Raw genomic sequence first — 23,005 nt, forward strand, 5'->3', positions numbered from 1 at the left:
GGCAACCAGCTCCAGATGTACCTTCTCAGGCCGAGTCACAATTTGTGTACTTTTATCATCTCCCCTCTTACTCATCTCCCGCTAAACTAAACACTCCCACCGTTATCAATCTTTCCTCCTATCTGCTGAGGCCTCTAATCACTTTTGTCGCCTCTTTCTGAGCTTCGCCTATTTTTTCACCCTAGCACAGCCCTTAAAACAAGGCTTGGAGGAGCTGCCCTGAGTCAGGCAGCAGCACGCGCTGAAGCCCCGTGGTGTGACTTGCAGCACTGGTTCCCCACGTCGGGGCTGTCCCAGCACCGTGTTTCCTTCTCTCCGCCGGCAGCGGTGATGAGCCGCAGTGTTGGTGAGCGCAGGTTTGTCACAGGATGTTTTGGAAAACAAGCTTCGGCTGTGTGCCTTGTTTTGTTGACTGCACGGGGAAGCGTGCGAGCAGCTGTATGCAATGTACTATTTATGTTGTAGCAACAGAAAGGCACTCTTGCTTCTCCCCCCCACCTTACCCTCTTCCCTATTAAAAAATATGAGAACTTCCCGTGCTTTTGACATCCAAGAAAAACGCTGCTCAGCAGTGAATAGTCCTCCAAATATTCAAAGGTCTGGTTCACTTTTGGATAAACACAGTAGTTCAGAATCTGATCTCGAGCCTACAGAAACGAGCTGGAAATCCCATAAGATTTTTTTCATCGCTCAGACATAGTTCAGTTCTGGTTCAGTTTGTGCTGGGAGCCAAGATTTGTATCCTTTCTCATTTTACCAGGATGTGTTGGCCCATCCCTCCTTTCTTGCTGGTACAGACCGCTACATGCTGTGAATCTTGACATGCCAAAATAAAGAGAGCCATTTTTAATGTTTGGGAACTTTTTGCCAGATGCTTTTAAAATGGCTTTGATGAGTCTTGACTGTGACTCTTTAGAAGAGGAGACAGAAGGTGTTTTTACAGTGCAACTGCCTGAGGGTTTCGTTTGTGCCTTGAGAATGGGATTTTTGTAGCCTTTGTCACTGCTGTGGCTGGTTGGGAGCTCATACTTTTTTGGTGCCTGCAGAATTTGACCTCTCCTTCTGCTGTGTGTTGCAGTCTGCTCCCTTCTCTCCCACTCGTGTCCCCTGGTATTTGAAGAAAATACCTCGACCACCTTTCCCCCCAGGTTGCTGGAATCCGTGGATAAGGTACCAAGTTAAAAGCACATTTGGAGATGAATCCATTCTTTCCTCCTGTGTGAAGCAAGTCCCTGCCACTAAGCGGAGCCCTGCCAGCCTTGGGGATGGGGACAGGGATGGGTGCACCCAATCTGCTTGTCTTCTGTTGGAATAACCTTATTACCCTTGGGGATGGGGATGGGCACAGGCAGTGGAGAGGTTTCAAAAAAAAGCATTTCCAGTGCCGCCTTCTGGAGGGGATCTCCACAGCCAAGAGCCAGGGTCAATTCCAGAGGAAAGAAGCTAGGTCTGCTGAAAGAAAAAATCCTCGTCTTCTTTCCTTATGACTGAACTATTCTAGGAGATGCTTCAGCACGAGGCATGCTGCCAGCTCCCTTGCTCTGAGGCTGACCCCCGTCACTTCAGGGACAGGATGTGAGTCGGGGTTTGTACACGTGGTCCTCCAGGTCCCTTCTCTTTTTCCAGCATGGGAATCACCCATTAGTCACTTGGCTAAGTGTAGTGTCTGAGCAGAGCCTTCGGGGCCGGCAGTTTGCTGTGTTCGAGTGCAGGCTTGCTGCTGCAGCTCTGCTGGCTGAGGAGCTGGCTGGTGGCCCCTTGTTGGGAGCCAGACTTGCAGAGATGTGGCTGAGTGGGGCTGCAGGAGCCCCCAGCATCCCTCTGTGGCACCTTGCAGAGCAGAGAGGGGTTGGATCTTCAGCTCTTCCCCACCACGGTGCTGGGGAGCGCTGCTGGGGCTCTCGGCCTCTGCTTGTTGTGGTGCGTGGTACTGAGGGCCAGGATGGGGGCACAGGGAGGCAGTACATAGCGGTTCGCTTCCCAGTTCTGGAGGAAGATGAAGGGGCTGGGTACGAATGTCAGAGGGAATAAGTGCTGCAAGAACATCTGCTTCTCTCTTTTGCATCTTCTACATTTCATTCCTCCTCTTCGTTCTGGTTCCTTTCCTATCCTCTCTAGTTGGTTCTTCTCACCTCCCCCTGTTCTGTTCCTCCCAGAGGAACAGCACTACCCACTGCTGTCGCTTTGCACTATTTTTTTTTTTTTTTTTCCCTTTTGCCTACTGCTCCACTCCTCGCCGTTTCCACACATTGCTGGGCTCAGGCTGTCGGAGCAGAACTGCAGCAGGGCTCCCCTCCAACGTGCGAGTTCCCTCTGCGCGCCCGCCTCCTCCCAGCGCTCCCCTACATCTGCTGCTCCCAGAGAGGAGGTGTCGCGGAGGGGAGCAGAGGAGGCAGGAGTGGGAGAGACACGAGGCAGCTCCGAGCCTCGCTGCATCCGGGCGTCAGAGCTTGCGAGCTGCGTCTTGCTGCTCCGCTCGGAGCAGCTGCAGAGCGAGCGGGGTGTGAGGACAGATGGGAGCTGAGAAGGAAGAGAAAGTGCTGGCTGAGCCTAAATTGCCCCTCGTCCCGCTCTGGAGAAACAAAGGTACTCGTCTTGCTCAGTGGCAGCGAGGAGCCCTTCGGTTTCAGCTGTGCTGGTGCTGGGAGGCCGTTAGCTGCCATGCTGGCTTCCTGTGTGCCTCAAGCCACTGGGAAAATTGGGAAAAACCAATGGTGGGAATGCAGAGTGGCTGGGGATGTGGAGACGGGCTGCTCCAGTGATCCCGGCTGCGTGACGGTGCGGCCAGGAGGGCAGTTCTGGGGGGGCAGTGCGGAGCACCTCGCTTCTGCACTCTGCAGTGAGCTGCCAGCACATTTTTTCCAAGGGTAGTTTTTGGCCTTTGAATATCTTCTGTCTCATCTCCTCTTGTTGTGTTGTGTTTTGTGTTTTAATGACCATAACTGAAATAACGATGATGTTGGCTGGCGAGCAACATCGCAGATTTACTGCTTAGACACTTCAGATGGCCGTGGGACCGGCTCTGATTTCTGGGAACGCTTCCTTCCTCCTTTCTCAAGTTGCTCTCCTGATGGGCAGCTTTGTCCACCTGGAAAGGCCCAAAATCCTTAGGAATCTGAAAAAACACATGGGATTTCTTTTTATGCTCTCCCTGCAACTTCTTTGTGCATGGTTCCTCATTGCAGAGGCTGTCGAGCACCCTGGGATGCAGCGGGGTATGGCAGACACAGCTTCTGCTGGGTGCTCATCTCCTGCTTGCCTTGCACCAATGTGTACTCATCTCCTCATGTCCTCCGCTTCCCTGCCTTTGCCAGAGCAGCCTTCCCATGCACAGGTGCAGGAACAAGCTTCTCCTCCCACTGGAGTTGCTCCCTCATAGCTGTAGGTCTTCTTAATTCATTAAGAGCTGATTGATGTTATTATCAGCTCCAGCAGATGGAAAGGGAGGAGCTTGAGGTCTTCTTCCTCAATAGGCTGATGGAAAAACAGTTTGGAAGTCACTGCCTTGTTGTACTGGCTCCAGCGGTGGAACAAGTTAGCAAACAGGCTCCATAGGACTGGATCTTGTTACTGTTTTCCTTATGTACTAATGCAGTAAGTATATGGCATTTTAGCAGTACTTCTATTTCTAAAGTTCTACTCCCTTTTTCCATTGTATTTCCCTGTCCCAGCTCCCATCCCCAGTCAGGATGTTCTGGTCAGTTGAAGGCAGAGGCAGCGCTGCATTCTTACTCCTAGAGCAAAACTTCCCTTAAGAGGGTGGTGAAACAGAAAGATTGAATTGCTTGCATGAAAATGTCAGATTACACCAGTAACTTCAGTGATAACAGTGCCGGATGTTCTGGGCAAACAACAGCTGGGCAAACAAGTCGCGTTCTGTCTGTCTTGCAATAAAATTGTCTTGGTCATTTCAGGCGTGCACTTTGTTTTTTCCCCAATGCTTCACTAGCTGGCAAACAGGAAAGGACTGCCACTGCCCTGAGAACAGCGAGAGAGGATCCAGAGGGGCTTTCTGCCTCAGTAGTGCTGTGACTCGGATCTGTGGCATCGTTCAGTGAGTCTGGATTCACCTCACAGGGAGCTTGGCGCTAACATTTTACCTGGGTTAGGTGGCCGCCAGCGTTTGATCCCAGATACCATTCCAAGTTTGTGTAATGTCTCTAAAATGCAACGTTTCAACTGCCTTCTTACTGTTCTGTTTTACGCAAGAAAATCTCCTTATCTCTTGGTGATTTCCAGTGGATAAGAAATCAGCTCAGGACTTTTGCCGTATCTTGCGTTTAGGCGCAGCACAGAGCGGAATCAAGATGACTCGGTTGGTAGCGAGCCTTTTACTGCAGTCATCTTTTGAGGTCTGTGTTGATAGCTACCCCAAATTGTTTGCGTCTCACAGTTAGACAAGAATTGTGGCACTTAGGAGATGCGCTTGTTAGGGGATGCTTTTCTTTCCCTTCCTTTGGTAAGTGGAGAGATTTTCTGTTTGCTGTGCGGAGGGGAAGATGATTGCCAAAGCAATGTGGTAACTGTTGGAGACTGGGATTTCTGCTTGAGTGTATTTGCTCCAGGAGCTTGGGTGGCATCGTGTGCTCTCGATGTCCCTACCTGCTGGCTGCTAGCGAGCACACTGTTGCACCAGTTGGGGCTGATTTACTGCAGCCCCAGCACTTGTTCACTTGTGGAAGTGCACGCATGTCGTGTAGATTTAGGCGGTAGCTATGGCAGTCGGGAGGAATGCATGAGAAGAGCTTGGAGATGTCAGAGCACCCGCTCGCGAGGAGAGGACCACATTAGTAGAGCTGCTGGCTAGCGGTAAATAGTCCTGGCACCCTTGTTTCGGGACTTGGCAGCAGCAGGAGTTGAACCGAGTCCAGCTTTACTCTCTACTGCCTGTTCAGTAAGTTGAGGACAAGGCAGATGATTAAGGAAATGTGGGGAAACTGCTACAGAAGCTTTTGGAAAGATAAGAGACTTCGGTCTCCATGTCTGACAGTCTGGCACTTTTCACTAGCATTGAATTCACATGCAAATCAAACGCAACATCTACTCCCACAGGAAGCTTTATTAATGTACAGGCCTGCTCGTGAATCTGTGTGCTGATGAGAGTTATGGGACCGACTTTATTATCAAATTGATTTCCCTCTGCATCATCACTGGTGTGCCGTGTGGCCAAGCAGTTTTTTGAATGGAGCTAGCTGTCCTTCACACCTCCCATTGTGTGCAAGGGGTGTGGATGGGGCTTTGAAGGGATGGGGTAGGTGTACTTGTTGCAAGATGAGAAGAAGTGAGCAGTGTAATCCAGAAAGGATGAGTGAGTTGGGATCCCAATGTAGAACAGTAGTTTGACGCAGATGTTTGGTGAGAATGAGATCTGAGCTGCAAACAACCTTCCACATCTTAAACCTAAGCTCATCACAAGCTTAGCTTTTATTACTGCCGCTTATTTATGAACAGCATTTATGAGCAGCATCTTGAGAGAAAGGCTGAGGGAAATGCTGTTTCAAGCCACAATCTGCCAAGCTGTGCACTCACCCACACCTCTGTCATCCTCCCTTTGCTGCTCCTGTCCATCCACACCGCTCCTCACAGCTGCCTCATCTGTCCCTGCGTGGTGCGTGGCTGTACGGGCACGACAGGAGTGGGGCAGAGCATTGAGTGCTCCCCCAGTTCCCCACCAGCGGGCAGAGATCCATGCTGGCCTGGCCAGCTCCAGCAGAAAGTAGGCATTTCTTGCACGGCTACTCGTTTCTGGGAATCTTCAAACATTTCTGGCAGCCAATTTTAGTTGTGCAACCTCTCAGCTGCCAGAACGGATAGAATATGATCATATCACATGAAATGCATGCAGGGTCTGCTATAGCAACTGTATTTCAAAGAGACAACACATATGGTGGCTGGTTCTTTTTGGAATAATATCTATAAGTTGATGATGTTTTATTCAAAAAGGCTGTAGCTTGAAAGGTTACGGATGTTCTGATTGTTTGGTGTATGATTAAAGAAAGGCTTCCGTGGTTTTTTTGGCCTGTTGAATCCAATTACTGGGAAGTAAAATGATCATTTGATTGCACATTTACCTGGAATTATTCTTCTGCAGAGCCAGTCTTAATAATATATAATAACATGTTGCGTTTGTGCTGTATAGAGCTTCTTGTCTGAGCAACTCAGAGTGCTTTACAAGTATTCATTAATTAAATAAGCCGTACAACACCCCTGTTAAGTAGGTGAGTATTTGTTGCCCATCCCTTTACATTTTGTAGCATTTTTTTCCTGCCCACCCTTGAAGCTGCCTTAACAGCCAAATAAGCTAATTCAATGGAAATAGCGTTTTTTAACGGCGCTTAATGCTTTCAGCATAAAGGCTTCCTTGTGCCTTTTATTGCACCATGTTTGAGGTGCTGCGGGTGCACAAAGCATCAGCTGCCCACCTGGAAACGCCGAGTCCGATTTCAGCTTCTGCAAGCCAGGCTCTGTTGGGAAGAGGCTTTCTGATCCAGCAGAGACTTGTCATTACGTTGGGACAGGCGGTGTAGCTGAGCGTGGAGAGGTCTTTTCCCCAGCTCCCTGCCACTGTCAGTGCTCTGACAGCGCAGCTCCGGGTGCCACGTCCTGCCAGAAGCCAGGCTGTGCTGCAGGATGGAGGCTCCAGGCCTGCAGGCCCTGCAGTGTGCGCCTCATCCTCAGGGCCACGCTGTGCTCCACATGGTCATGGAGCACTTGGCAGCTTGGAGATGCACGAAGCATATCTGACTCCTTAATTAAATAGGTATTAATTAAATCACTCAGAGAGCGTACACAGTAGGAGTGGGGAAGGCTTTTTCCCTCCTTCCATGTAGGCATCTTGCACAGGGACTATTTTTCTTGTTTTACATTAATGAAGTCTTCAGCCTTCCCACTTTTCCACCTACGCATGTACTGAACGTCTCCAAGGAGACTAAGGAAGCCCGCGTCCGGCTGGTGGAGCCTGCAGGAGCCAAGGGCTGCCATCTCACAGCTGAGCCTTGGCTGGGCCACAGCCCACCATGCAGGGGTCAGCCTCATCTTTTGGTCCTTTGCACCGGTCCAGAGGAGGATGTACTTGCTCCTTTTCCTGCTTTCCCTTGGGTTTCACCTCCTCTTGCTATTTTTTCCCCACCTGATGAGGAACTTGGGCCTCACAGAGCAGCTGGCTCCTGTGCTTGGCACTGCTTTTCTCTTCCTTTGTGACGAACTGTGCAGAGATCTACCACTGAGTGATGCACTGCTGGTACTTTTGGGTACTGTGTCCTCATCCCTCCATCCCATAACACTGCAGCATCCCTTTGCTGCTCTCACACAGGTCTCCTGCCATAGCTTTCTGGAAATTTCTCTGCCTTTCTGTGCTGCTCAGGAGAGCAGGTGGTGGTACGTGACTGCCCTTGTGTAAACCTGCCCGGAATCCTGCAGAAGACGAGCGTGAAAGCCATTGGCACACAGGGCTGCTGGGGAGCACACAGGGCTGTGAGCTGCTCCAGGAGCAGGGTGTCAGTAACCCAGTGGTGTCACTGCTGGGACTTCTGGGATTACTCATGGTACCCACACAGAAGCTGAACTTGAGGTGCTGCTGTTCTTCTCCGTGGTCAAAATGGGAGATGCATTGGGTGGATGTCACTTGTTGCGTGTGGGTGCTGAGATGTTTTCAGTGCTGCAGTGTTTTCTGGGTGGATGTGCTTTGGGACTGTTGTGGTGCTCAGTGACCCAAAGGGTGTCTTGACCAAATGCTGTGCTGGTAACTGCCCACCTCCTCTCTGCTGCAAACTCAGTTTTCAAAACTCTTTCCTCACAGGCTCTCCAGGTAGCACGGCAACTTCTACTACAACAGCAGCAGCAGCAGCAACAGCAGCAACAACAGCAGCAGCAGCAGCAAGTTAGCGGATTAAAGTCTCCGAAGAGGAATGACAAACAGCCGGCCCTGCAGGTAAGGTGGCCTTCGTGCTTCATGGGGGGCTCTTGCAAATGGAAGCTGAGTGGATGCTTTCACTGTGAGTGCTGGCATGGGACTTCCAGGAGCACTTGGTTTTGAACCAGTTTCCTCTAGGGGAAGTGACAGCAGCTGTGGCTCATGTATGCGGGAGCAGCTAGATGCTCTTGAAAATCCCACCCATGATGTCTTTACAGATCTGCAGTGTGTACTTCTCCTAGTGTCTAGTAGGGGGGGGATTATTACAAAATGGAATAGCTTTTGTTACAGTGTCAGTTCGCATAGGAGATTTGCGTTAACAGTTCTGTTTGATTGCTTTTCAGTTTGTAGTCTGTGTTCACTCAAACTGTTGATTCGCTGTGTCAAGGATATTGGGAAAATGTTAGGATATCATATCATCAGTGTGGTTTTTTCCCTTTTATTTTCTGCTGATTTATGGACATCTTCATGAGCAAAATCTGAATATTATCAGGCTTTGCGCTGTTATGAATTCAGAAAGCTAAAACCAATACAGCGCTCCCAAACAGAAGATGTATGCACACATACGCGGCTTTGGACTGCATTCTGCTAGTCTTGTGGGATAAATCATAGGAGTTAAAGACAAAAAAGACCTATTAGGTCATGTATCATATTTTCCTTTTTTTGCTATTCTCGTGTTAGAAATCCCAAGTGGTGGTGGGACCGCTATTATTTTCCTTCGGATGGTTTTCCATAACAAAGCACGCACTCAGGAACTTTCCACTTCAATTCCGTCCTCTTGCTCCAAGTAATACTGCTTGTATAAATACTGAGTCAGTCCCTTGCCTTGCCTCGTGTTCACACTCCTCAAACATCTGAGATACTAACATGTACTTGCCAGTTTTGGCAAATTATATGTATCTAGTTCTTTATGTTTCGTAAACCGGCACTTCTAGACCCTTGACCACTTCTCTGGCTTGCAGCTGGTTATTGCTTTTATTATTGCTCTCTTTGCAAATGCACTGTGTCACTGTGCTTTTGATAATAAGTTACTGAATACAGCAGCTCAGTTGTAGTCATACAAAACCCTGTAGCTGGGACATTTATCTTATCTTGCTGTTCTATATCTGATGCTTCAGCCTCTGTAGCCCCAAATTCTTTCCGAATGTTTTTTTCAGTTGTTGTCATAGCACATTGTCAAACTCATGTCTGTTTTGCTCCTTCTAATTTTTTTTTTAGTTTGATATACTATCACCATGAGTTCCCTGACAGCATTGCTGCTTCTTTTGCCTTGTATATGTGCTTCAGATTATTTTCCTCCAAAAAACAGATCCTAGTGTCTTTAAATATGTAGTAGAAGATGGAAGGTAGAGCTAAAGTCACGAAAGGCCTTGACATTCAAGCTAGAGGACCCGGTCCTGTAGTCCTTACCTGAATAAAGCTCATCGTGACTTAAGGGAGATTTTGCCTGAGCAAGGATTATCTATTAACTGCAGCCCTTGGTCCAGCAAGGACAACTTCTAGCTTTGGTGTAGTGATTTCATCTTCAAAGCATTCTGCAAATACTGATCTCCAAAACATCCCCAGAAGGGAAGTCTGGTAAGTAAGTAGCATTATCCCACTTCTGGATGGGGAAACTGAGGGAAGCAGGTAAAGTGACTCGATTAGGATCGCAGAGGGAATTGGTTTTAGGGGTAGGATTAAGATTCATGAGTTCCTGGCTCCCACTCCTGTGCTCAGGCTGCTGGACAACACCTCACACTTTATAGCTGAGCTATTATTCTTTTGGAAACTATGAAGCATTTTGTCATTGGGCAAATATACGTTTTATTGGCAGTGTAGAGGGCCATAATCCAAACCGTTACATTAATGCTTTCAAAAATATTTTATTTGGTAAATCCATAGCTGATCCATATGCCTTTTAATAGACTCTTCCACTGGGGACATTTTTAATGAGAGATTGCGCTGGCTAGGTCCAGTGTCAGGTACTAAAAGAAGTGCTTTGTTGTGCAGATGTCTTAAGAATAGCTCCAGAGGATGAAATATGACTGTGTTGACCTTTCAGCTGTGAGCTTATTTGTCAGGATTCAAATAAGTTGAAAGGATCAAACCAAACAGTTTCCGTAGTCAGACTGGGAATTGTGTTGCAGAGGTCAACAGTGAAGGCCACATCGCGGATTCCATAACACAGCCAATTGTTGGTACGTATTAAAGTACTGGAGCAGCTCCTGCAGTCAGAGACACAATTAAAATTCTAATTTATTAATGTATACAGAGAGCTGGCCCAGCCTGTCACTCACTGATTCAAACGACTGCCCAGTCTTTTTTTTTTTCCTCTTTACTCCTGGAGCTTTTGCAGTCTTAAATGTACTGGAAGTCCTCTGGAATAGAACAGACCTCCAGCACATCCATAACACCAGTGTGTGGCTGTGAGGAAACCACGGCCCTTGGCTTAGGGTGTTAGGTGGAGTAACATTGCACACACAGCCACCCACAGCCCCGGCACATAGCATGTGCCTCTTACCGTGCTGACAAGGCAGTCCCTGCTCTGACAGCGTGCAGAATAAATAACGAGGGTGGCGGAAACGTGCCTGTTTTTTGGAAAGTTTTCTGGAATAATGAAGCAAACCATCTTTGTGCTTCGTTAATACATTGGGGCTGCTTGAGGCTGGGTCTCCCAGTAAGATGCTCCATGGTCCTTTGGGGCCGCAGTGCTAGAACCTGGCTTGGGGAGAGCCCCAGCCACCGCGGGCCGAACAATTCAATGCCAGTATGCATGTTTTGTCATGTAAACCTGACTGGCACAAACAGATGTGCGGAATTAATCTGGTGAGTGCGGGGTGGCTTATCTGTTATTGTCTCGTGGATAATTTCCTGTGTCCCCTCTTCACTGGCTGATCAAATAGCCACAGAGCTTAAATGCGCGCCGGCATCGCGGGGCATTGCTGGGTCAGGCTGCCTTGAATGGCACGCACACGGCAGTGGGCTCAGCCATCGTCCTGGGGATCTGTTGACCTCGATAATGGTGCCCAGAAACCTGCTTTTAGCAAATGCTGAGATATTCTGTTATAAGGACTTGGACACGGGAGTGGAGATGTGCTCTGCTGATAGCTGAAAAAAAAAATGAATCTCCAAATACACGATGACTCACATTTTGAGCCTATCTCACACTGCTGTGCTCTAGATTTGGCAGTGACCTCCGGTTTCGCAGCCTGATGACACTCAAAAAAAAGAAAATTGAAAGTTAAGGAATGGATTTAGTAACAGCAGTTGGGAAGAGAGTATAAGAAATATCAAAGCCACAAAAATTACTTGAAGTGAAAAAAGGCTAATGCACGGTTGATAATATATTTGCCATAATGTTAGATCTCCTTGAAACTGAGAAACAAATAATTGAGTGGGCCAGGTACACTTAGGATTTTGAGAATTTGCACCTTTTTCCTGGCCAAGATAAATATGTCTTTGTATTAATAGATATATTGATGAAAATTTGCAGCTTTAATTGCTGTGATGTTCTTAACGATTATTCATTTTGGTTCTTCAGGCATTTTAGTTGTTGGCAGGAGCACACAGGTTGGAAACAAATCAAGAGACACATTTTCTCCCGAGAAAGTAAAAGTGCATGTGTGTTTTGGCAATACTAAAAATACAATTTTTTTTAAAGACGTAAATGTTGTGTGTTGCACTGAACTGAAAGCTGGATGCTGGACTAAAAACAGATTTAGGATGTCCAAGTCAGTATCTTGCAATTTGAACTCCTCACTTGACTTCTTTACCAAATGAGACTTGTTGTATGCGAGTTAACCTACGTGTGTTCGGAGAGAACAAACAATGAAATTACTAAGATGGAAACTCCTGTTTTCAGTTGACAAAACAGAAAGTCAGTCTTTAAGTCATGGCCAAGGAAAGAATTTGTTTTAGATCTTCAGGGTGAGACTGGGGGAGGCAGAGGGGCAGGGCTGTCTTCGCCTTTGCATTCCGGTGCTTTTTAAAGCAGGCTCTTGGCCGGGCTTTTGTAGAATGTAATTTGCATGCTGTGTTATCTTCATGTTTCTTTTCGGTATCTTGAGCAATAGATGAGAGAGAGGGAAAATGGCAAGAGCAGGAGCAAGGTAATCTGTGCAGCTTGCTGTTTGGGGCAATTCGTACTGTTCTTTATGAAGACAGAAATTGTTCACTTGATGACATACTGAGCACTGCAGGGTGGATGGAAAGGTGCTCTCTGTTTCACTTGGAGCACAGAAGGAATGGTTCTATAGCTTCAGCTTTTACATGTCCTGTACCTTTTTACATAGTGGTAAATTTAGCAGCTGGCAGAGAAATTATGCCTCAGCAGATATTTTGGAAGGGGAAATACATTTGCAAGCATATTCACTGGATTTGTGAGTGTCTCTCTGATTCACTCTGAAACATGTGAGTTTATCTGAATTTGGCCTTGGTCAAACCAATGGAAATTCTGCCACCAACTTGTAGCAGGGTCGAGATTTCACTTCTGCAGTGCTTAAATAGATCACCCGTGAACATTTCATTTGAATCTTTTTTTTTATTTTATTATTTTTTATTTTTGCTTTGGCAATAAAACAAAGTTGAGCATTGCTGGTTTCTGCTGAAGGACCATCAGCTCTTTATTTTTCTTCCTCAGCCCAATTATAGGTGTTAGTCAATTCTTGGAATACGCCTGAGAAGTGCTAATATCACCAGCTCCACAAACGTAACAAAATCTGAGTCAGGTCCTTGAAATCACAAGATCAGCTCAAAAATGTTGATGCTGAGGGCTTTTTTCAGTGAAACCCAGGACCTTTTTTTGCTGTCCTTTTCCATTTTTTTAGCTTCTAGTACTTGGCCTTTCCAGCTTTCCAGCCTGAGCAGAAAGGTGACAAATGTGCTTGTTTTTCTTGAAAGAAGTCTGTGATTGCCCTGTAAATAGCTGGTTGCCCAAGTCTTGGCTGTAAGAACACAGCACGTGAGAGCTGGCAGCGGGATATGGAGCCAACATGGCCTCTCCCGTGGATGGAGGCTGGGATGCTTTGGGGCCCTGCGGATGCTGGGAGGCACCGGGGTGCTGGGGAGCAGAAGCCGGGATCCTGCATCTGCAGCCCCACCTCCTGCTGGACCAGCCCCAGTGTGATTTTATAGCAGGCTTTCTGCTTTCACACAAAACATTTGCAGAATACCTTTAAGGATGGGATTTCTGGACGGGTTGCCGGGTTGCAGGGCTCGCTGTGCCAGAGCATGGCCTGTGCTGTCCGCATCGTGCGAGGGGAAAACAAATGAAACGTTCCTGACTGGTCAGAAACGTGTAAATTGCTAACAAAATGACACATGTAATTAAGAGTGCTCCTGCCATTTTACCTTGTGGTTTACACCTACGGTGTTGAAAAAAGAGAGTGACTCCCACCTCGCTAATTACCATTATCACTGAAATGGTAGGGTTTGAGTCATTAGTTCCATGTGCATTTAATTAGAGGAAGGCTGAAATTGGATTTAACTTATTACTTTTTCATGGATCACTTTCTTGTCATCACTTCAAATTGGATTGCAGCCCCAGGTAACTAATTATGAGCGCCACAGGATCAAGAGTGAAAAAAAGGTAATTAGGAATAACACTGTTGGACCCTTGCTGGTAGTCCACTTGTGCTTGGGAAAAAAATGAGAGCAGTATTTTGTAGTATTACAGATGGGAGAGTTAAAGGTAGGCACTATTGCTAGGAATCATGGGAGCCTGCCCCCCTCCTATCGCGGTTTATATGATGTACAGCTGGGTTGAAGATGTTATATCGACATGGTTCCACAATCAGCTCCTTAATACCTAGATTAAACTTGTAAAAGCAACAGATTGGCTGTAGGTATGAGGCTTCTCAACAACTGTTTAGTCAGGGGTCCTCAGGTGCGTGATTGCAGCAGAGCTGTCAGGGCACTTTTGAGCCACGGCACGGAGAGGCGTAAGTACAGCGGGTTAGAATTGATAACAAATTAATGAACACATTAATGATCTGAAGAGATCGTTCGGGGCCTACCAGGAGATGTGTATGCCAGGAGCTGAGGCCGGCGGTGGGCATCAGCAGTTTGGCCACACCGCCCTGCCGGCATCGCGCTGCTGCTTCCCTGCTGTGTGCTGGAGACGTTCTGCTTTTGTTTGGCTTTCTGTGAGGAGGGCTCTGTTGGTTGGTTTGTCCTTTTATTTTCTTTCCCTCGGTGTGCTTTTTTGATCTCGTAGATCTGATCTCCAAGTTCTGCTTTCTTCAGAAAATACTTTAAAACAAATTGTTTTATTTCCATGTGCAGAACAGAATTCAGAACTGCAAGTAATCAATTTTATTGACACAGTCTGGAAAAAAAAATGTTGATGAGAGTTCAAGGATGTGAAAAGATTGGAATTTCCAAGTGCCCAACACTCTGTGTAGGAAAATTTCAGAAGTAATGTCATTAAGTGGAGGAACTCTTGTGTTGGGGTCTGTGAGAGGAGAGCCTGCTTGTGGGCCCACTGCTGTTGCTAGGAGGTTGTGCAGAGGATTTTTGCCTTTAAAAGTGGAAAACTTCCTCAATTTCTCATGGTAGTGAATCACTGTTGAAAGGCTAACGCGATTTCCTTAAGTTGTTTAAAATGGCTTTTAATGCTCTGTTAATGTAGGCAAATATTTGTGACTCAGTGTTGGGTAAGTGATGCTTGCTCATTATTTCCTGATGCAAGCAAAGTGTAGGAAATTATGTGAACACCATGCAGAGATGCTAAATAGGCTAAGAGTAACAAAACTCAGTTATAGAAATGGAGTCCTTCCTCATTTAGCTTACTTTGCAAAACAAATCGAGAGATTAAAAGGTATTACCTTTAACACAGAAAAAGAGAATCTCTTTTAATAGGTATCAAATTGATTTACAATTTTTATACGCAATATTCATCTGCGGTTGAAATGGGGGCAACCTGAGGTCAAGTGATGTAGTGTTTCCATTTTTCCATATGAGTCTCACTGTGTGTGATAAAAGCAACCTCCTTGATTTTCTAAGTCTGCAGGAATTTCTGATGAAGTGCAGAGGTCACTGTGCTGTCAATTTGAGCAGGCAGCATTTCTGAACTACTGTTGTTTTCATTTTTTCCCTCCCCTCCTACAACCCGTGGCACGGCTCTGGCACTCACACACACACACACACACACATGCTCTGAGTGCTCCAATCTGAAACTTATTAGTGCGTGGTGCTGGAGCCTGTCCAGCGGTTAGAAGAGCTGCCGGAGCGCAGCGTGCCAGCCGTGGGCACGGGTACCGCGGGCAGAGGGGCGGCGAGGGGCAGCCCGGGCTGGCAGCGTGCCTGACGGGGAACCAGCTGAGATGGGAGAGCGGCGAGATTGACGCGGTGCATCTGGGAACTGCTCGAAAAGTTTGCTTCTCGAAAAAACTACCTTCTGTGATCGTAAGGCATCATCTGTTTTCCCGCAGATATTGTTTATAACAGGGTTTTCAAGCACTTGTCAAATAACCAGGAGTGAAGGAAACAGGCTAAAAATCTCTTACCGGGATGAGTCCTGGCGTAATTGGAAAAAAGCAAAGTCTCGTAACAGAAAGGCACAGCTCCCAGCATCGCTCGGTGCCTGAGGGGGGCCGGGAGCCAGAAGCGCCCCGCCGTGAGCTGCAGGCACGGCCATGGGGCGGTGATCCGAACCTGGGGATGCTGCTTCGCTCCGGTTACCGAGCTGTGAGATCATGGGCAAAATATGATAAACATATCGTGGCCGTAGCTTGCTTGTGTAACAAAAGATCAGGAACTTTTATTAAGTTTGTTTTCCTTGTCATATTGTAAAAATTTATTATGTGTACTGTGTATATTAGAAACAGATTTGGGTAATTCTGTCTAAATGAAGTCATCCCAGCTATTTCCAGACTGTCTGTTTTCGGTTGTGAATAATTTTCATACATCAGATGGTTGTCATATTTAGTCGCTCTCTACATTCTAAATAGGACAAATCCCACTGTGAATCTCCACGGACCGGAGCTGCCTCCCGGCACGGTGGCGGTGCTGAGCACGGCAGGGCCCAGCAGTCAGCCCAGCTCCTACCTTTGCGTTCACAAACAGGTTGAGCAAACACAGAATGAAGTTACGTGCGTCAGAACTCTGCTAAGTTAACAGAATCTCCTCTCTCAAAGAACGAGTGCTTTTTTCTATTGTAACACAAGTGTAGAAGTTCACATCTCGGTGCTCAATGCTGAAGCTTACGTCACACACAGCCAGCTACGTGCCAGCTGAGCTGCTGTGATTTTCCTAATCCTTGCACTGAGGTTTCCCTTCCCAGCGTGGTGAGGCTGTCTGGGCTCCTCGTGCACACGCTGCAGAGATCTGCAGGGATGATCACAGAGCAAATTCTGCCCTGAAACCGTCAGCTTGGCCAGAAATACTTGAGTTATAGCAATTCAACTTTGAGAAAAAAGCGAGGGAGAAAGAGAGAAGGCATTTGATGTAGCCTGTGTGAGCAGAGCAGAGCAGAGCAGCTGTTTACCTCATGTGTTTAAATCTCTAGAGCTCATATTGAAGTTTCGGGGCAACAAGTGCAACATAACAGAGTGAGTAGAAACGTAGAAAGAAAACCGGCGAAACAATTGGGAATGTGCTTGGATGTGGCTTTGGAGCTTGACAGTTTTACAGCTGTGTAATCAGGTTGACAAAACATTTTGTGGTGTGTGCAAAGGAAAAACTGTTGTGTTGCTGAAATGTTTTTATATTCCCAGTAAATGTAATGTGCCCTTTATAAATTACTGATCTATTTAAGGTGTAACGGTAATGGCGCATAATCTCAGTGCACTCAAAGCCTAGAAAATTAAAGTAGACTGAAGGCACAAGAAAGAAATGTACTTTATGTCAAGATGAAGTTCGATGAAGCATAGAGAAGATGGAATAGATTATTAAATAAACTTTGAGGGAAGATGGAAAAGGCACCGAAATCTCTCATTTTGAAAGGAATTAGTTTACTTGATTATATGCAACTGTATCACACTCAGGGAAGTATAAGACAAATGAAAGCAAAACAAAATTTAATTGAGCTATTATTTTGCAGACTTTGGCTCCGTTTCAGACAGCCTAATCAAATTGTGCTTTGCTCAAATAACTAATGTTAAATGCAGTCTACCAACAGATGTTTAAACAGAGACTAATTGGAAAATCTACATCCTGAGTTTAGTGCGTCTCGCCGAGAAAGTTTGGAAATGGGATGGCGAGGAGGCAGGACGCCAGGAGGACATCAGGTGGCACAGGGGTCTGGAGGCTCTGTCACTTACAGCATGTAGTTTTTAGAGCAGTATGAACTCAAAACCCTGCTGTGCTTTAACTCGGTAACCTGGGTGGCACATCTGGGTGTCAGCTTTGCGGCATAGCCGTGCAGCCAACTGGATATCTCAGACATGTTGCAGCACTGGGATAAAGAGCTGTGTAAGTGACAGCCACCAGGGTGTGTGCTGGAGTGGAGGATCCCACTGAGCTGGGCTTGGCTTCCTGCGGCTTGGTTCACACCGAAGTCACCCACTGGTGCCAGTGTCCTCTGCACTGGTCTGTGCAGCTGTAGCCATCAGCCCCACTTCTTGGCAGGATGTTTTACTCTGTGTACTTGTTGGTCATTGGGATTTGGGGCTGAAATGTTGTTCACGGTTGGTACTGGGGAGGGCACACCAGTGGGCCACCTGTTATGGCGCAAGGAAAGGAGAGCTGATGTTTTGGGTGTGTATTTTGGGAACTGAGGCAGTCAGTTGTTCTGGGGGGAAGGTCGATCTACACGGTCATGAGGCAAGAGGCAAAAATCAGAAACACCTCGTGTGACATTTCTAATCATTCACTGGAAATAAAAAAGGAATCAGTAGAAGTGTTTTGGCGGAGTCCTCATGGCTCAGATAACACCAGCCCAGCCTGTTGGTTTCCAGCCACAGCGCACATTCATCTTTGGATCCCACTGGGTTTCATAGCAGGACTGGATGCACCAGGACTGCCTTGCGGGTCGTCACCAGTGGCACTGGCTGTGCTGCAGCCTGGTGGCCCTCCCAGCCACATCCCAGTGCTGTTGGGGCTTCAGAGCAGCCTGGCTCTGAAGTTGTTCCACACCCAGTTTGGAGTAGTGTTCTTTGGGGACCAGGCTGCTGTGGGCTGAGGGGCTGACAGCCTGCAGCGTGCAGTGTGTCTGCTGCCATCGCAGGACTGCTGCTGGTGTTCTCCAGGCTGTCTGTACAGTTTGTAATGGGGAGCAGCCAGCCTGAGTGTGAAAAAACAAATGCTCTTTTATGTATACATATATATATATATATAAAAATAAATGTATGTATGTATATATGTATTTCCAAATTTACCAATTGGAAGCCTACAAAAGACAAATTATATTTTATGGCTTGTAAACAGCAGGGCAGATATTTCAGGAGAACTGCAGACAGCTGTAATTTTGTGAATGTGCACAAATTACTCGGAAAACAAATATCCCTCTGCCTACACAGCTGTATTCACCACTGTGGACCAGAATACTTTTTGCATGATGCTCACACTTGGTTCCACGGAGTATAATAACGTTTAAATGAATATAGTGTGATTGAAAAGTGGAGTCGGAATTAATGCTGTGAAAGCCTGCGTGGCTGCAGGGATGGAGCGCTGCCCCTGCCCTGGTGCCGCGCGGCTGTGCTGGGCCTGTGCCTGCCTGGTTATCCGCGCCCAGGTTGGCTGAATGCAGAGCAGTTGTGTCGTGTAATTGTGTGCTGGCAGCTCCTTCTGTTTGTCCTTCTGTTGTGCGATAAGGAGTTTACAAAGGAAAGTATGAATATCAAGAAAGAAGGCAGAGAAAATCCCCAAAAGTAAAAACACGGCCAAGCAAGTGCACGTAAAGCACCGGTTGGCAAGAGCCGAGGGCCTTGCATTGATTTTAGTTTTAACTTCTGTGTTTATTCAAAGGCTGTGGATACAGGTTAACTTCCTTTGCTCAATATTTATTGCTGTGTTGCTTGTCTCAACGTGAAACAATGAGTACTTTGTGCATCGGGTTAAAGGATTGTCCCGTTGCACTCCGTCTCCTGCATCTCTCTCCATACCTGTGGGTTTTAAGCAGTTTATTTTAATTTCACGTTTCTGTGCTCTGTTAGAGGAGGTGTGGGTGCAGCCCAAATCGAACACTACCAGGGCGGGTTCCTCCTGCCGTCAGCAGTGGATCGGTGTGGTTACGGCACTGCCAAGGGTGACGGTGCTGCTCCCACCCTAATTAAGGGATGGCAATGACTTTGGGATGGTAGGAAAGGCCCAAAGACTGACCTTGGCCAGAGCCCAGTTGTGGGGTTTGGGAAGTAGCCCCCAAATACAGAGGGATTCTCGTTGAGCCAGGGCATGAATACAACGCAGAGCACAGCTAAGGTCGTTCTAAATCCCATCGTGTGCAGCTGACAGAGCAAGGGAAGGTATGTTTATGGCTTCCATCGTTGTTATTTTTTACTTGGGCTTGTTGCTTGGAAAACGTGTTCATTTTGAGTCCTCCACTCAGCTGTGTCTACCGAGAAGAAAAACAGAGCAATTTCTTCTGGGAGAGCCCCACAGTGGACACATCAGAGCTGCAGTGACAGCTGCAAAATTGTTTTGTTGTTGTGTTGCTAATTCTGCAGTGAGTGAAGGGGACCACCCTGTCTTAAAAAAAAAAAAAAAAGAGGGAAAGGAAAACAAAACAAAAACCAGAAGCACTTTCAGTTTGTAACTGTGATTTTGCTGCAAAAAAAAGAAAAAAATGCAGTGCACTACCGTATGCCTTGGATGGGATGGCACAGGAATTGTGTGGGCTTGTTTTCGGTTCTGGTCACTGTTGCCTCAAACCTGTAGGAGATCCATTTTTATGCTTCTGCACTTTGCCACCAAACTTGAAAACTCGAGGAAATTCAACTTCTGTGCATTGTGAAGTCATTGTATCCCAGCAGTGCCTGGGGGAGATGCATGCCCTTGGGTCCTCAGCCCTCACCCTGCCCCCACCAGCAGTTAAATAGCACAGAGCTCTGTGTGTTGAAGATAGAAATACAAAAAAAAATAATCACTCCTCTCTCAAAACCTCACAGTATTTTTTTTTATCTCCTCGCCTGTGTGCATTTAAAGACAAAAATGAAAAGAAATCCCAGTTCTGCATTGTTTGTGTAGGCTTATGAGCCAGATTGTACTACAGAGCACACTGATGTGTCTTCCCCTGAGGTATGGAAAGATCTATGTGTGCTAAGCAGGTGTTTTCATTTGTTTAATTGGAGCTGAGTTTAGCACAATATTACAGATAAATGAATTACACATGTTCAGTAATTCATAGAAAGTGATGGCTGTTTTGCTTTGACACTTGTCTTCAGCTCCTTATAGAGATGGAGTGTTGACCAACATGGACAGAGGTCCTGCAAAAAAAAAACCAAAAACCTCCATGCGTGCCCAGGGAGCGCCTGAAACCTGCTTGCTAAAGCTGCCATAACTATTTTATCTTTGTTTAAACTGGAACGCTTTACGTTTTGATAGGATCTGGTTTTGACAAGCAGGGTATCCCAGGGATGCTCCTTGCTGCAGGCACCCAGTGTGGCCTCTGGGTCGGGCGCTCGGGCCGTGCTGCTTTGCAAAGAATGGGCAGAACGGGTCACTGTGCAGCTTCCCTCGTGGCTCTGAGTTGTCGCAGCCCTTGGCCCGCGTCCAAATGGATAATTACATTGAACTTACCCAAATTTCCTCTGCAGATTCAATTGTAAACTATTTTCTCGCTCTCTCCCGCCAGCGTTGTATATAAGTGTGCTGCGCAGCGTTAAACAACTGTCACACACAGCTCCGGGGGCTGTCGGGCACTGGGCACAGAAAGCCAAAGGCTGCATCAAAACTTGCGGTGAACTTTAGAAGGGAGTATTGTTTGTGCTTCTTCAGTTCATAAAGCGCTTCAGAGCGGGCACTGGGCTAGAGCTCATGGTTGGAGCTGAAGTTCCCAGCAGAAGGTGCCGACATTTCAGGCAGGCTTTGAAAAGCCACTTTTTCAGGGATGACCTGAAAGCCTCCAAGCCTTCCGACAGCTGGAATTGGGTTGTTAGCAGCTCGCCTGGAGCTGTGCACACCGGGCTGCAGTGCTCCTGCATCCTCTGGGCTCAGTGCACCCACCGCAGCGAATCGCAGGGGCTGAAAGTGAGCTGGAAGCGTGTAGAACTGTTACTTGTGCGAGTGGTTTCCTGCGGCGTGCGATTGTTCTGCGAGAGGCTCTTGGGAATTAACGCGCGTCCAATCCCACAGCAATCTCAGAAGATTTGTGGCGGTGTAATCTATAAACTCTTAATTATATAGAGAGCTGAGTAAATAGCTTGAAATTTCTTTCAACTCTTTGTTCGCAAATGTATATTGCAAAGTGCCCATCCCACATGCACACGCACACCCACCCTTTTCCTTCCTTCCTTCCTTTTTTTACACCCACTTCCACCAAGGCTTTGGCTCGGGGCATCCTTCCTTACCCGGGGAGCTCCTGCAGGGCCGCTGGGCCCTGGCTGCTCCAGACGCCCCCCTGCACCCATCTCGAGGTGGGGCTGTCGCGCAGGTCCCCCCTCATCGTGCAGCTCATTTGGGAGCTGATGCTGCCCCTTGCTGCCGCTTGCAGAGCTTTAATGAGATGTAAATTGTTTGTGATGCTGCCTTATTAATTGTATTGTAATTTTAAAATCATTTGCTTGTTAATTGTATTTAAATAGCTGCCACTTAGACAAGCAGAAAGTTTCCAGAAAGATAAATGGATTTCTCATTTTACCGTGTCTGAAGGCGGCCGCAGTGACCTGTTGGGGCTGCTCTGACACTCCCAAAATGGAAGAGTCACCGTGTTACGTGTCTGCTGGGAGCTCTCTGTGCCTGGAGAGCGAAACGTGGAGAGGGTTGGGAGCGTGGGGTAGAGATGGCTAGGAAGATTTTGAGGTATTGTGGATGGTAGAGATCAGATTTGGGGAGATGCTGTGGATCAGATCTTGGAAGATGCTGTGGATCAGAGTTTGGGGGATGCTGTGGGTGCTGCTCCAGTGCAGCAGTTCAAGCCAGGGCAAGCTCCTCATCCTCAGCACCTCCAGGGCTCTGCTGTACACGTGTTGAAATCAGTGCTGAGATCTCTCTTCACTCCAGCTGAGCAACACAAGGTCCCCGCTGACCTGAGCTCAGCTGGCCTTAAAGCTGATTTTGATGCTACATGGTTGCTGGCCTTGGCGGGCAGCAAGCTACACCATGTCAGTTGTATTTTTGTTGCATCTGAAATGCCATTCTGGAAAATGAAGAATAATCTTTTCACATCAGTCCGTTCTCTCCTTAGATGGGCTGCAACCCCCCTGCCCACAGTCCCAGCTGTGCATTGGACCCTCACTCCCTTTCTGCCTCCTCTTCCTGTGACATTCCATGTTCCCTTCGTTTTCTTTTTGCATCTTTGTTGTGTGGCAGGACCAGTAATAATAGTTAATAATTAGCAGCTCAATAGCACTCTCCACCTTCGGAGCAGTTTTGGGCATTAAATCACTGCAGCTCTGCTGGCAATATTACAATATTGACTTGTTACTTCACCAGTGTCACCGAGGCAGCAAAAGCTGCATTTTTATGGAGGCCAAAATGGGGTCATTTTTTTTTTTTTAAAGCACAAAATTGGCAAAAAAAAAAATTTTCTCCTAGGCTGACACTTTGTTTGCCAAATTTCAGCATAGAGCCAATTTTTAAAGCTGAGTAATAAACACCTGAAAAGTTCTGGTTTATAATGGCAGTGCTGAAAAGCCATTAAATGAATGGCACTGCTATAACACAAGAAAGTCCTCTTAAACTGCTGAAAACCCTATAAAAGCTGGATGGAGCCTTAGCCAACGCGGCCTCGCCTTTGAGCCCCATGTTTAGAGGTACAAAGTGAATCCTGAGGGGATCTTGCAGGGACGGGATGGCAGATGATGGGAGGCATCTCTTCTACTCTACCGCATGGAAACGGCTCTTCCCCTGCTGAGTGGTGGAGCAAGGCTGGGAGCTGAGATTTTGTTCCCAATGCACCTGAGCATCTCGCCACAGATGCTCCATCGGGACAATGGTGGGGAAGGTGGGACAGAGCAGCAGGGAGCAGGAGGATGCCAGGTGGGGGGGATGGGGATGAGGTTTGCTGGCACACAT

The 23,005-nt window shown here is 47.2% G+C and overlaps 1 protein-coding gene across 14 annotated transcripts in view; it reads left to right on the forward strand.

Annotated features, from left to right (window-relative positions):
* Positions 1–23,005, forward strand: part of FOXP1 (forkhead box P1) — a 334,704-nt gene that overhangs the window by 226,846 nt on the left and 84,853 nt on the right. For all 14 annotated transcript variants that reach the window (XM_042823158.1, XM_042823146.1, XM_042823149.1 and 11 more), the window contains one exon: positions 7,799–7,930. In XM_042823158.1, the coding sequence (XP_042679092.1) occupies positions 7,799–7,930 (132 nt within the window). The remainder of the gene's footprint in view (positions 1–7,798; positions 7,931–23,005) is intronic.

Source organism: Centrocercus urophasianus, unplaced genomic scaffold (assembly GCF_019232065.1).
Source record: "Centrocercus urophasianus isolate 14NV4802_14NV808 unplaced genomic scaffold, USGS_Curo_1.0 seq_22, whole genome shotgun sequence".
Classification (NCBI taxonomy): domain Eukaryota; kingdom Metazoa; phylum Chordata; class Aves; order Galliformes; family Phasianidae; genus Centrocercus; species Centrocercus urophasianus.